Source organism: Mirounga angustirostris, unplaced genomic scaffold (assembly GCF_029215605.1).
Source record: "Mirounga angustirostris isolate CCGP_5_RB_7025 unplaced genomic scaffold, mMirAng1.0.hap1 SCAF_12, whole genome shotgun sequence".
Classification (NCBI taxonomy): Eukaryota; Metazoa; Chordata; class Mammalia; order Carnivora; family Phocidae; genus Mirounga; species Mirounga angustirostris.
Window position 1 is genome coordinate 51688090 of NW_026991720.1, and position 13563 is coordinate 51701652.

General features: G+C 40.4%; 1 protein-coding gene across 3 annotated transcripts in view; it reads left to right on the plus strand.

Moving 5' to 3' along the window:
* IGF2BP3 (insulin like growth factor 2 mRNA binding protein 3) overlaps window positions 1-13563 on the plus strand; it is a 154647-nt gene that overhangs the window by 121243 nt on the left and 19841 nt on the right. For all 3 annotated transcript variants that reach the window (XM_064575168.1, XM_064575169.1, XM_064575170.1), the window contains exons 7-10: window positions 433-567; window positions 2056-2178; window positions 4494-4629; window positions 6176-6301. In XM_064575168.1, the coding sequence (XP_064431238.1) occupies window positions 433-567; window positions 2056-2178; window positions 4494-4629; window positions 6176-6301 (520 nt within the window). The remainder of the gene's footprint in view (window positions 1-432; window positions 568-2055; window positions 2179-4493; window positions 4630-6175; window positions 6302-13563) is intronic.

Consider the following 13563-nt stretch of genomic DNA (forward strand, 5'->3'; position numbering starts at 1 on the left):
GTGGATATTCTGCGTGGCATAAGGAATTCACCGTGACTTGTGGGATTCCAACCCTGGCCCTCTTGGCTTGCGTTCCAGCTCCTATTTGCCTTAGAGCAGAAGAAAGCCTTTTGTCTGAACCAAGCCTCTCTGACGTGAGATGTTTATTCTGTGACACCAAAATGAAAAATTAGGCACATACAGCTTGGGAGAAAGAAAAGATGTGCCTACTTGAGAAAGAGGGATGGAGGGTGGTGGATCTTCCTGGAATTCAAATTTGTCTTTAAGGCATCAAAGTTGACAGCTTATCAAGAGTTTATACTCTTGAGGGAAGTGAGTCATCCACTCTTTGCCTTGAAGTCCTATGACTTTGAAGGTGGTACTTACAGACTCTGTAATTGTGAATATGTGCTTACAGCTCTCCTTTTTTTCTTCCCTTGCGCTCACCGTAAGAATTGATGTCCATCGTAAAGAGAATGCGGGTGCTGCTGAGAAGTCAATTACTATCCTCTCTACCCCTGAAGGTACCTCTGCAGCTTGTAAGTCTATTCTGGAGATTATGCATAAGGAAGCTCAAGATATAAAATTGTGAGTAAAGAGGATTAAACTGTGAAGAGGTTGATGTTCATACTGTTTGATTTTGGAATTCTAAGACACTGTTCTTAGGAATTGCCAACAACACAGGGAAATGCTGTCCTGAAGAGCTACGGTGGTTGGCACTATTGATTTGGTTGGAAAACATAAGTCTTTAAAAGATCTTATTTTCAGTCATGTTTGGATATGGGGTGGCTGGTATGAATGGGGACAGTCTAGCTGTAGAAGAAGGCACTTAGGGAATAGGAAGCCCACCTAAGGACCAAAAAGTCTCATGTGGATTTACCCAAAATGTGCCTCAAATCCCGACTCCTTTACTCTGAACTCATTGGAGCTCTTGTTCTTGTTGTCTGCCCAGCCCTACCCTGCAGCAGCAGGGAGGATAGGAGCCGAGAAATCCCTAATCCTGTGCTAAGGCAACCTGGAGATTTATTTGGGTATTCCAGGTTGAAACTCTAAATGCCTATCCCATAGGAACTTTGAGTGGAGTTTGGGTTCCATGCCACTTGAGTGTACAGCACAGTGTTACCCTAAAAGGAGAGTCCAGAATGAGGTACTGGAGTTAGCCTGGGGACCTAATCAACAGCACTTAATTTGTGGGGACCTTTAACATGTATTAAATATATTTTAGTTATAAGGTGTTATATGTTTGCTATATTATAAGATTATAATTCTTTTTCAAAATAGAGAAAAATTTTAAAAAGCTCACCAACCAGATAATACCAGTGATATTTTCAAACAGTGATAGGTATCAGTTGGAAATTCAAAAAGGTACTCAGTGAAAAGTGAAAGCCCCCTCTCCCGTTCTTACACTCTTCCCCTAAAGAGTAATCACTGTTGAGTTTCTTCTGGTTCCTTCTATAAATTATGCATGTATCTCTAGGTATGCATTTTAAAATTTATAGCAAAATCATATTGTTTTGGATTTATACATTGTGTTCTGGTATTGGGGATTTAGGGATATGGATTTGAGTAAGAAGTGTTTTCAGTGAGCTAGGAGAATCTGTCCTTGGAAGATATTCCCTAAGATGCATAAAAGAAAATAGTTTTAAAAATTAACTTCAAATACGGAGCGCCTGGATGGCTCAGTTGTTAAGCGTCTGCCTTCGGCTCGGGTCATGATCCCAGGGCCCTGGGATTGAGCCTTGCATCGGGCTCCCTGCTCAGCCGGAAGCCTGCTTCTCCCTCTCCCGCTCCCCCTGCTTGTGTTCCCTCTCTCGCTGTCTCTCTCTCTCTATGTCAAATAAATAAATAAAATCTTTTTTTAAAAAAATTAACTTCAAATACTCCTGGTGGTTTTTTTTTGTGCCCCCTCTATTCATGCATTGCTAGAATGTAGGTCAGCAGACTTTAAACTCTGCCTGGCATTATGCTTCCTATATGGTAGGTGGAAGTAAATGTTTAATGAGTGGATATTGTCTTTTTACCTAGGAAAAGGTTTACTTATCCTGATTTTATGACCTTTTTCTTTTTTACTTACAGCACAGAAGAAATTCCCTTGAAGATATTAGCCCATAATAACTTTGTAGGCCGTCTTATTGGTAAGGAGGGAAGAAACCTTAAAAAAATTGAGCAAGACACTGACACTAAAATCACGATATCTCCGTAAGTGCTGCCTTGCTTTGAGTTAGAAAATTCTCAAGCACTTTTGTTGAGTTGTAGGTTATATATTAAGCAGAGCTTCTCCCATCTTAGAGGTGTTTGAGCTGGCCTGTACCACCATATTTACGTTTTGTTTCTCCAACTTAATCTACTGTTGGTGTCTAACCCGTATTGAAAGCATTATCTGTTCCTACTAAAGACGTAGAAAGCACTAAATACTTTGTATTCGTATTTTCTAGCTGAAGTCTTAGTTTTTCTGATATATACTCCTAAAGTGGAAATATATAACCCAGTTTATTATCCATTGCTGTGTAATGAATTATCCCAACATTTGACAGCTCGAGACAATAGTAAATAGGTATTGCTCACCTAATTTCTCTGGGTCAGGAATTCAGGAGCAGCCTAACTGGGTGGTACTGGCTTGGGGTCTCTTGATGTTGCTGACAAGTCCATGCTGGCTGTTGGTGTGAGGCCTCTGCACAGGGTTCGTTGGGTATCTTTAAGAACTGGTAGTTGTTGGGGCGCCTGGGTGGCTCAGTCATTGGGCGTCTGCCTTCGGCTCAGGTCATGATCCCAGGGTCCTGGGATCAAGCCCCGCATCGGGCTCCCCGCTTGGTGGGAAGCCTGCTTCTCCCTCTCCCACCCTCCCTGCTTGTGTTCCCTTTCTCACTGGGTCTCTCTCTCTCAAATAAATAAAATCTTTAAAAAAAAAAAAAAAGAACTGGTAGTTGTCTTCCCCCAGAGTGGATTATCCAAGAAAGCGCAAGATGAAAGTGGCAGCATTTTTTTATAACACAGCCTCTGAAATCACACACTGTTTTCTAATATGATTTACACAAGTCAGCTGTACTCAGTGGGGGAGAGGACTACACCCACTGGAGAGTAGGTCATCTTGGAAGCTGGCTGCCACACCTTGGGTCCATGAATGCTCTGAAATTATATGGAAAGGTCTCTCTTTCTGAGAGTAACTATTCTTAGTTTATGCAGAGTACCCAAAAAAGATGAGGTGAGAAGAGATTGATAAACTGAGGAAGAATGGTAAAGAGAGATAGGCAGCATGTTCATGTAGCAAGGAGTTTTCAAAGAAGGGAGAGGTAAGAATTTGGAAGGTCCTGCTTGTTGTAAAGGAAAAAACCCCACATAATAAATGATCCTACCCGGTCTTGAATTTTACATCCAGAAAGGGGAGGGTTTTAAGAGAAAAAAATCTTAAAAGCTATTCTAAAGCAGCTATTTAAAAACAAACAAACAAACAAACAAAACCCCTGTAATATAATATGCTTAGGGGAGAGGTGGGTTGAGACCAGAGATGAAAAACAAACTTTTTTAGTCTGTGAAATAGTCTTCATTGTGTAGATGTTTACCTTTTTAGCAAATTAGAGAAAAAGTTAAGGAATACTAACCCATTCATCTGGCTCAAGTTTAGCTTACGACATTCTGCTAAGTAGTGAAAATGAGAATTTTAACTACGGTTATGAAGGAGAGCTACACCAATTTTCTGTAACCTTTCAGTCTGTGTACTTATTTTCCATGGCTAGATTGTCTCCCATTGCTTGTCTCAAGGCTGTTGACTGGCTCAGGCTCAGGCCTCTCAGATGTCATCTGAGTGGATTTTGAAGCTTCAGCGGGACCTAGGTCAAGCAGGGAGTTGCTGAATATTGCTGATGTCTTTTAACTTTTCAGTGGTCTTAATGATCATCAAGGGGTCTTTTTTTTTTTTTTTATTTAGTCAAGACACATTGATTTATGTTATTTTCTCCAGCTTACTTTGATCTAAACTCTAAAATTATTGGCCAGAAGGAAGTTTGGACACATGAATTCTGGTTTGCTTTTTGGGAATATTTCCATGCTTATTTCTTGCGTGATGGCCCAGAAGATGCAATTGCGTGAGGATGCCAATTAGTTTAGAATTGGTCAGTGCAGACTAGGAACATCTTTATTAAAGGTTATGTACGTCTGGTTCTTGGTTTCCACTAAAACTGTACATCCCTCTGATCATTTTCTTTGTTTCACTATTAAACTGTAAAAAATGTTCACCTTAAGTGGGCAAGAAGTACACTGTGTTTCAAACATGGACTTCATTGAACTGTGTACACCCGGTAATTTTTATTGAGAAGGTAGGAGGGGGAGGTATTTTCTTCTGCAGCTTTACAGTTCTTGGATTCATGTCTTCGGGGGGTTTACTCATTGTTCATGTCTGACCACCCATTTTTACATGTCGCCAGCCACCACAGTTGCCATCTGTGGCTGAACTGTAATTAACTGTCTTCCTCCTGTAATTTCCATTCTTTTTATTTCTCCTCTTTTTCATTCTGCAGATTGCAGGAACTGACGCTGTATAATCCAGAGCGCACCATTACAGTCAAAGGCAACGTTGAAACATGTGCCAAAGCTGAGGAAGAGATAATGAAGAAAATCAGGGAGTCTTACGAAAATGATATTGCTTCTATGAATGTTAGTTTTAATATGGAGGACATGCCTTTATTTTGATGAACAGTTAAAAGATGCTTTCAATTACATAAATATTGATGTCTTTAATGGTGCCAGCATTAGATGGAATCTCTAGTTGATTTTTAGCATGGCAGTGAGTGTGCCCTGGGATAGTTGGGAAGAAGGCTTTGACATTAGGCTTGGCTCTCTGTGATTTTAGCAAATTATTTAGTCTTTGAGACTTGGCTTCCTTACCTGTTACATAAGGCTAATACCTGCCTAAAAAGGTTTCTATCTTCCACACAATGTTAATTTGAAGATTAGTATAGTAGGAACGTGGGCTTAAGAGGTAGGTATGTGAACTGAGTTTGAATCCCAGCTCAATCACTTATTAGCTGCAGTTCTGTTCTCTTGGTTGGTCCCCAAGCATTGGTTTCCTCATCTGTAAAATGGGACTACTGTGCTTACACTGATTTCATGATTAGGACTGGGATTACAGTAGATAATGTGCATATAAAAGCAACTGTAAAGAATTCAAACTTAAAACTTAATTGGTCAGTCATAAACCTTGGAGACAAAATAATTGAAAATGACAATAATTTGTCTAGCACAATGAAGGCAATTGAAGTGAGTGGCTGACATTCCTTAATGGATGGAATGATGCAAAAAAATGTAACATTTCAAAAGTCCATTTTGAATTTTCAAGTAAATGATTGAAAAACACACTCCTCAGTAGGGTCCTACACCTAAAAGAAGGGAAATAGAGAAATGATAGTACCTTTTGGGAGAAGAGCCTAGAAGAATGCTGATTGTTTTAGCCCACATGACTGGCTTCCTGGCCTACCTTCCCATCATCACTGCTCATCTGATGTTTCAGTGTCCCTTGAGAGCAAATCTAACTCCATATACCTTTTAAAGAGCTTCTCAAGTATGCTCACGTCTCAACTCTGTCATCTCCACCTCACTTCCTCAATCTTTATAAAATTCAACCAAAACAAAATCCCCTTTCTGGCTCCTGGATCTACTCCAAAGATAGGTTTAATTGCCATAGTTACATGGGCTGGGACATGATTTCCAAAGATCTTGACTTTGTTTTAGGCCTTTAGACCCATGGCTGCCAAGTTTTATCCAAGGACTAAAGATCTCTTAATAGCTTGTTCTGTATATCTGGTTTGCTTTTCAGTGCACAAATCCTGTTTGCTTACTTCTTCATCTAATGCGTGTTTTCAGCTGGTATTCACTTTGTGCTCATAGCATGCAGAGTACATATTTGTTCAAGCACTCTGAGCTGACCATTAAGGAAAGGAAGAGGGTGTGTTTCCTGCTTTAAGAAAGGTAGTGTAGCTTCGCATTAAGGAGGGGGCAAACAAGCACACGGATTTTAAAATATCAAGAAATATGAACAGATAGATACTCAAGTATAATTAATGGAACATCTGCTTGGTTCTAAAATTTGAGTCATAAAATGATTTTTTTCTTCACTAGACAAGAGGTCACAATCTGAATATTGTCATTTATAAATACACTTGATTTTTTAATTGTAAAATGAGAGACCTTTTTACTATTGCAGCTTCAAGCACATTTAATTCCTGGATTAAATCTGAATGCCTTGGGTCTGTTCCCACCCACTTCAGGGATGCCACCTCCCACCTCAGGGCCCCCTTCAGCTATGACTCCTCCTTACCCACAGTTTGAGGTAAGATAATGTACCTTGGCTTTCTGTGTGGTTGAGTGGGATGCAGTCAGAGGGCCACAGTCACACTTTGTTGCCCTCAAGCCATGTGACATTAAATGCTCATTGGGGCAAATTCTAATGTAAAACCTGGTTCCCATATGATCTATCAGTTGAGAGCGAGCACATGCTTTCAAGTTCATGTCAGTGGAACCTTTTTTCCTACCCCTTCGTAGAGTGGACATGTGAATTATCCTTTTGAAGTTTTGGGGTGGTAGGGTTGTCAACATTGGTTTTTAAATACCAAAAGAAATGTTTGAGACTTGGGGTGGGGGGGAGAAGCTATTTCTAAAAATTGAAGGACAGGACTTTTTTGTTTTAATTTTATTTTACTTTATTATGTTATGTTAGTCACCATACAGTATATCCTACTTTTTGATGTAGTGATCCACGATTCACTGTTTGTGTATAACACCCAGTGCTCCATGCAGTACATGCCCTCCTTAATGCCCATCACTGGGCTCACCCATCCCCCGACGCCCCTCCCCTCTAACACCCTCCGTTTGTTTCTCAGAGTCCATAGTCTCTCATGGTTCGTCTCCCCCTCCGGTTCCCCCCCCTTCATTTTTCCCTTCCTTCTCCTAATGTCCTCCACGAGGAAAGGACTTTTAAAAGGCTTCCTTCAAAAAAAAAAAAGTCTTCCTTCCTCTTTAACTTCACTTGGAAGTTAACTGCTTTGAAAGGTCAATAAAGGGGCGCCTGGGTGGCTCAGTCGGTGAAGCATCTGCCTTTGGCCCAGGTCTTGATCTCAGGGTCCTGGAATCAAGCCCCGTGTTTGGCTCCCTGCTCAGCAGGTAGCCTGCGCCCCCCCCCCCCCCCCGCCAATATGCTTTCTTTGTGCATGCTCTTTTTCTCAAATAAATAAATAATTTTTTTTTAAAGGTTAATAAAGACATGTTTTCCATTTTGAGTGTGCTTTTTAAACAGTGAACTCAAGATAGTTTTGCTCACAGGTCTATTACGTATGTGTGTGCGCAACCATTAAACAGCTTTTGTTTGTTTGTAAAGAGGTAGACTGTTAAGAAAGAAACCTTATTTTTATATTTGCTTTTTAAGAAGAGCATTTTCTCTGAGGTTTCAAAAATGGGAGACCAGTGATAGTATAAAAATAATTGCAGCATAGCAGATACTTTACATAGTAATTTTTTTGGAAAGTAGTTCACAAATCTGTTGCATAATCAATGATAACTGGAGGTAGACAGTCATGTGAAATAAATTTAGCAACGTTCTAGGATCTTCCGCCATGGATTTGTTTTTACATCTCTCCCTTCCTGTTTGACTCTTCTGTCCTAGATGCTTTGAGTAGTACCTCCCATACCAATTTAGGAAAATGTCCAGCTGGAATTCGTTGGGCATTCCATTATAACACTGCCTAGACTATGTGTAGAGTAAAATGCTTCTGGAATTGTATAGAGAACACAGATTGCTAAGATTGTTCATATTTTATCCCTTTATGAAGGAGAATTTCCTTGGCCTGTCCTTAACAACCAGACTGTGTTAGGTGTTCTTCACTTTTGGCCTCTTGCAGCGTTTCTGCCTTCATGATCAGCAACATTTGCATCTTCCCCTGCAACTCACCTGCCACTCCGAACATGTTTGGTCCCGGAAGCCATATAACAAAGCCCATTAAACTATGGATAGGCATCAAAATTTCAACTCCACATCAGTGTGAATAGATATATCATGCATTATCTGAAGCTTTCCAACACAGCTAAAGGGGCTGGGGGAAGGATCCCTGGGGTGAGAGCCCAACACGGGGCTCGATTCCAGGACCCTGAGATAAAGACCTGGGCTAAAGGCAGACGCTTCACTGACTGAGCCACCCAGGTGCCCCTTTATTGACCTTTCAAAGCAGTTAACTTCCAAGTGAAGTTAAAGATGAAGGAAGACTTTTATTTTTTTAATTTTTAATTTTTTTGAAGGAAGCCTTTTAAAAGTCCTTTCCTTGTGGAGGACATTAGGAGAAGGAAGGGAAAAATGAAGGGGGGGAAATCGGAGGGGGAGACAAACCATGAGAGACCAGCCCAGCTCTGCCTGCGCTTTATATCGCCATAGGTCACTCTTCTTTTTCCTCTGCGTTTGTTTTCTCACCTGCGCAATGGAGAAACTGAAATAGATGAATTTTCTCTAAGGACTCTTCCTCTCGAGTCAGGCATTTCTAGTGTTTACAGAAATCAAATAATATAAAAAGTTTAAGAGGAAGGTAATAGTGAGCCTAAAACAGGAATTTGAGAGATTATGGACTTAACATCTAATATGGCTGTTAGTTTCTTTATTATAAATAGATGCATTTGTCATATTACTGAGTTTAGGGCACATGTATCCCTGACACTTCTGTGTAAAACAGCACTGATTAAAAGTGACAAGGAGCTGATTATTTAAAGTAACTCTGTGCTGAAGAAGTTCCTATGTAAACTGCATCTCTCCTTGCTGCCCTAAGCTAGCTTTCTCTTTGGGCATGCCCCTTTGTCTGTTCCTCACTTTCCCAATTTGTAAATTGAGGTGTCATTTAAATTCTTTTCTCTCTACTGGTTACATATCATGATCAGTAAAGCTTCTCATATTATAACTGGTAGCATTACAGAACATTCTGTCCTTTACACTTATGTGGCTGCTTCAGTGCAGAAATTCCTAAAGTGAATTGTTAGGTAGCTATTTTTAAGATACATAAATAATAGGAATATTATCTAGATTTATTCAGTTTTGTAATTTAGTGATACAGTTCTGTGTAATGGGTTCTTGTGTTCTAAGAAAAATTAGGATTGTTTTAAGAGAAGTGAGAGTATGTTAAAAACATTATTTCCAAAGGATTTTTTATGATTTTAAATATCTGAGGGGCGCCTGGGTGGCTCAGTCGTTAAGCGTCTGCCTCGGCTCAGGTCATGATCCCAGGGTCCTGGGATCGAGTCCCACATCAGGCTCCCTGCTCAGCAGGAAGCCTGCTTCTCCCTCTCCCACTCCCCCTGCTTGTGTTCCCTCTCTAGCTGTCTCTCTCTCTGTCAAATAAAATATTAAAAAAAAAAAAATCTGAGTGACTTAAGTAGAGATTTTGTTTCATTTTAAGAATGGGGAAGAGGGTCAGTGATCTTTAGTAAAAGCGAATCAAAAGTAAATGTGAGGAAGATCCCACTGGAATAGGTGGTCTTTGCTTTTCCTGAGATTTTAAAACTAAATCAGCTAGGTGTAGAAGCAGCCAATGAGATCAGAAGATGGAGAAGCTGCCAGTAGTAATGGTAGAAACACTGCAAAGGGGAAGGAGCTCAGAACCCCTGAGGGCTGGTGGTTTCATGGGAAGGAAAAGGAAAGTCTCTTCCTAAACGGATAAAATGTGGACAGTCTTAACAATCCAAGTTCTTTGCAGAATTCAAGTGGGCATTTTATTCTACATGTATGTAGGCAGTGATATAATAGAATCCCCGACTTAACACATGGACATTTCTCTAAATTGGTGTAGGAGGTCACACTCAAAACAATGCTAAGAAAGAAGACAAATGTATCATCTATCTGGTTGGAATGGTTGATAAAGTATGGTTATATTGCATGTGTTTGCTGTAGATGAGTGTGTTCTTGCGATTTTTCTGTAGATTTAAACCTGCTAACTTTATCTCTGCAAATTAGTCTTAGACCTCAAAGAATGTGTCAGGAATTATCCAGAGAACTACTCCTGTAATCTACCCTTTTCTCCAGAATGGAATAAATCTTTGTTTTTGTGGATTTCAAAAATATGTGCTCGCAATTGCCTTTCCTCTTAGAAATACATAGGTATATAATCCTGTCTTGGAAATTTGGTATATATTTTTACAAACGTTGTAATTAAAGGTAATTATTAATGGGAGCTTTGTACTATTTTTAACTTAGTCTCCTCAAGGAATTCACCTTGATGTTAACCACAATATCGTCATCACTTTTAAGAAGCTTGGCACAAGGGCATCTGGGTGGCTCAGTTAAGTGTCTGCTTTCGGTCCTGGGATCCTGGGATCGAGCTTCCTGCTCAGCGGGGAGCCTGCTTCTCCCTCTCCCTCTGCCTGCCACTCCCCCTGCTTGTGTGCGCGCTTGCTCCGTGCGCGCTCGCTCTCTCTGTCAAATAAATAAAATCCAAAAAAAGAAAGAAACTTGGCACAGTACTATTATTTGATATGCAGTCTGTACTTAAATCTCATAGTTACCCCAATAATGTTTTATTATATAGCTGTGTTTTCAGTAAGGAATCCAGTTAAGGATGATACATTGCAGTTGTCATGTCTCTCTAGTCCCCTTTTTTTTTTTTTTAGCAGGAGTCCATCCTATGTGGTGTCACCTACTGCCTCCTCCCCCCCCCCCACTTGTTTTTTTATTTAGGGCATTGAAAAATCCAGGCTAGTGGTTAGAATGCCGACTAATTTGGCTTTGAGTAATTGCTTGTACATGATTAGGCTCAGGGTTGTACCTTTTTGGGGGACAGGAATACCTTCTCTGTGTCCCATGGGGAAGCAGATGATGTCATGTGTTTCATTGTTGGCCATGTTGTTTGGTCATAAAATTAAAGTAATGTCTGTCTGATTTCTGCACTGTAAAGGTATCTTTCCTATCTGTGATTAAGATGTAATCAGTAGTACTTTGAGAACATGTGTCTTGCTCCCCAACATTCTTTCCCCCAGTGGGTTTAATATCCATTGCTGACATTTGCCCAATCTTACATTACTATTTTTATGTCCGTCGTCTTTTACATTTATTAGTTGGCAATGTTCTGTAAAGATAGCTTTCTCTACTTTCTGCTTTACGAGGAAAGATGTTTTTTTGTTCTTTACATTAGAATTACCCCAGACCTTTTGTGTTAGAGTCCATCCCCAAAGGCAGGAACTGGGAGTGAGACTCAGGTATTACTACTTTGGAAAGCTCTCTGACTGACTCCAGTGTGGAGGTAGCCAAGGTTAACACAGCTGCTCTGTTTAACTGGTTAAGGACCTGTGCCTCTCCTTGGACTTACATGAATCAAAATCTCAGTGGGAGCAGATGGAAGCTCAGAAATTTGTGATTTTGTAAAGGTCCTCAGGAGTTTTTCGTTGCCCATTCATTGCCAAACTGCTGTTCTGCAAGTAATGTTTACTGTTCTATGGAAGGTGGACTTAAATGTTGGAAAAAATATCAAGGGCAATGCACAGTAGACAATATTTGGGATAAGCATGAATGCATACCACTTAGGTATGTCACTCTTTCTACCTTGTATGGTGCTTTATTTTAAAGTGTGGGCAAGGGTGCCCACACCCAGGGTGCCCACCTGGGTGACTCAAATGTCCAACTCTTGATTTGGGCTCAGATCATCACCTCAGGGGCATGAGATCAAGCCCCGCATCCGGCTCCATGCTGGGCATGGAGCCTGCTTAAGTTTCTCTCCTTAGGCCTCCCTGCCTCACCCCACTTGCATTCTCTCTCTCTTAAAAAAAAAAAAAAAAAAAAAGGTGTGGTCAAAAACTTGCCCCCTTTTCTCTGGATCACCTGTTCTTACAACCCACAAATACCAGGCCAAAAACATCTATGAGATGCTGCCATATGTCTGTTTTCATGCCTCTAAATATATTTTGGCATGCTATGTGTATCAGGTTTAGCTTTGGCTCTGTGTTACAGGAAAATAAATTGGTTTAAGTGAGTTTTCCTTCTTCATCAGAAGAGGTGAAGGGTAGACAATCCAAGGCTGGTAGTGGTTGTGCTGCATCATCTAGGACAGGTGCTCCTATTGGCTTAGTTAGCATGCTGCCTCCCAGATTAGGATGACTGCTCAAGCTCCAGCCATTGAGTCTGATTCCAGCCAGCAAGGATGAAGGATAAAAAATCAAGAGCCACCTCATATAAGGACACTGACAATACCTTTTTACACTTCCACGCGTTGGTCATGTTTGCCAGAACATAACATCGGTTACATCTACCTGCAAGAGAAGCTGGGAAACCGTGTCTGTAACTGAAGAGATGAATAAATCTGTCCCACTGGATTTAGTAATATTACCTGCAAAAGGAATCTCGCAGAGCCTGGGAGGGTGCAGGTGAGCTTTTAAGTTCTCTCAAAAACAAAACCAAACAAAAACCATGCAAAAAAAAAAACCCCAGAATAATCTAAATTGATTCTGGAGGAGAAAATTCGATCTTTCAGATTCCACTCCTACAGATCATTTTCACATCGAAACAAAGGGAAAGCACCATTTTCAGAGAATGTATTGTGTTTCTGGATACTAGGTAGAGTGAACTATACTTCCAAATATCTGTGAGGTAATTTCCTGATTTACTGTTTTAAGGGAACGATTCTTTGACAAGTTTTGTTTTAGTATAGAACTTCTTGGTGGGGAAGTACTTAATTTGGAATAGCTTTGCCTTCACTGTATATTATTAGATTCGGTTCTTTGTCTAAACTCAGATCACTAATACTGTTAAGTCTTACCTAATGGTCACCACTTTTTGAAACACAAACTTGTTTTTAAAGGCAATAATTAAATTTACCAATTTAATTATTATACCAAGCTTTATCAATTTTTTCCTTACCATTTCTTTTTACATTCCTTTTTTTCCCTTTGGCTTCACTTTTCTTCTTGCTGAAGAACCTAGTATTGTAGGTCTGTGAGGGTCTGTGATGACATTTATTTAAAAACTGGGTTGGAGGAATAAAGGTTGGCAGGTGTCTGCTCTCAGCACGTGAGGTTACTCTTCCACCGCAGCCTGGCACCCACAGCTGCTGATGAGAAGCTTGCTGGTCCTTAGAAGCTCTCACAGGGAAGTCGGTTACTTATTGAGGTTGACTCTTTAATCCTTGATGCCCTGTAGGTTAGCAGTGGATCTCTTTTACTTTAAGTGTATATTGCCTGGTAAGAAGTAGGTTTTGATGACTCAATGTTTCAAAGACTCTGACTCTCTTTTTATGTATTGCTTCCTCTCTCAGAGTTGTTTCATTTTTCTACTCCTGTTTTCTCACTGCTGCTTTGTAACATGAAAGGCGAATTGATGGACCTCGACTTTGGATTAATCCCTTGCTTCCGTTCTATTCCAGAACTTTGCTCACCCTCCCACCCCTCCACCCCCCCACAATGTATTCTAACTGGAACCTGCCAGGTGGATTTTTTCCTAATAGAGCCAGAGTTGGTTCTTCCAACAGACAAAAAGTCTCTAGTTCCTGCCTAGCAGCTGGCTCAGGCAGTACTTAATTGGCAAACTTTGAGTTTAGAAATGACAAGAAATGCGCCTTTCAAAAACGCTCAGACAGT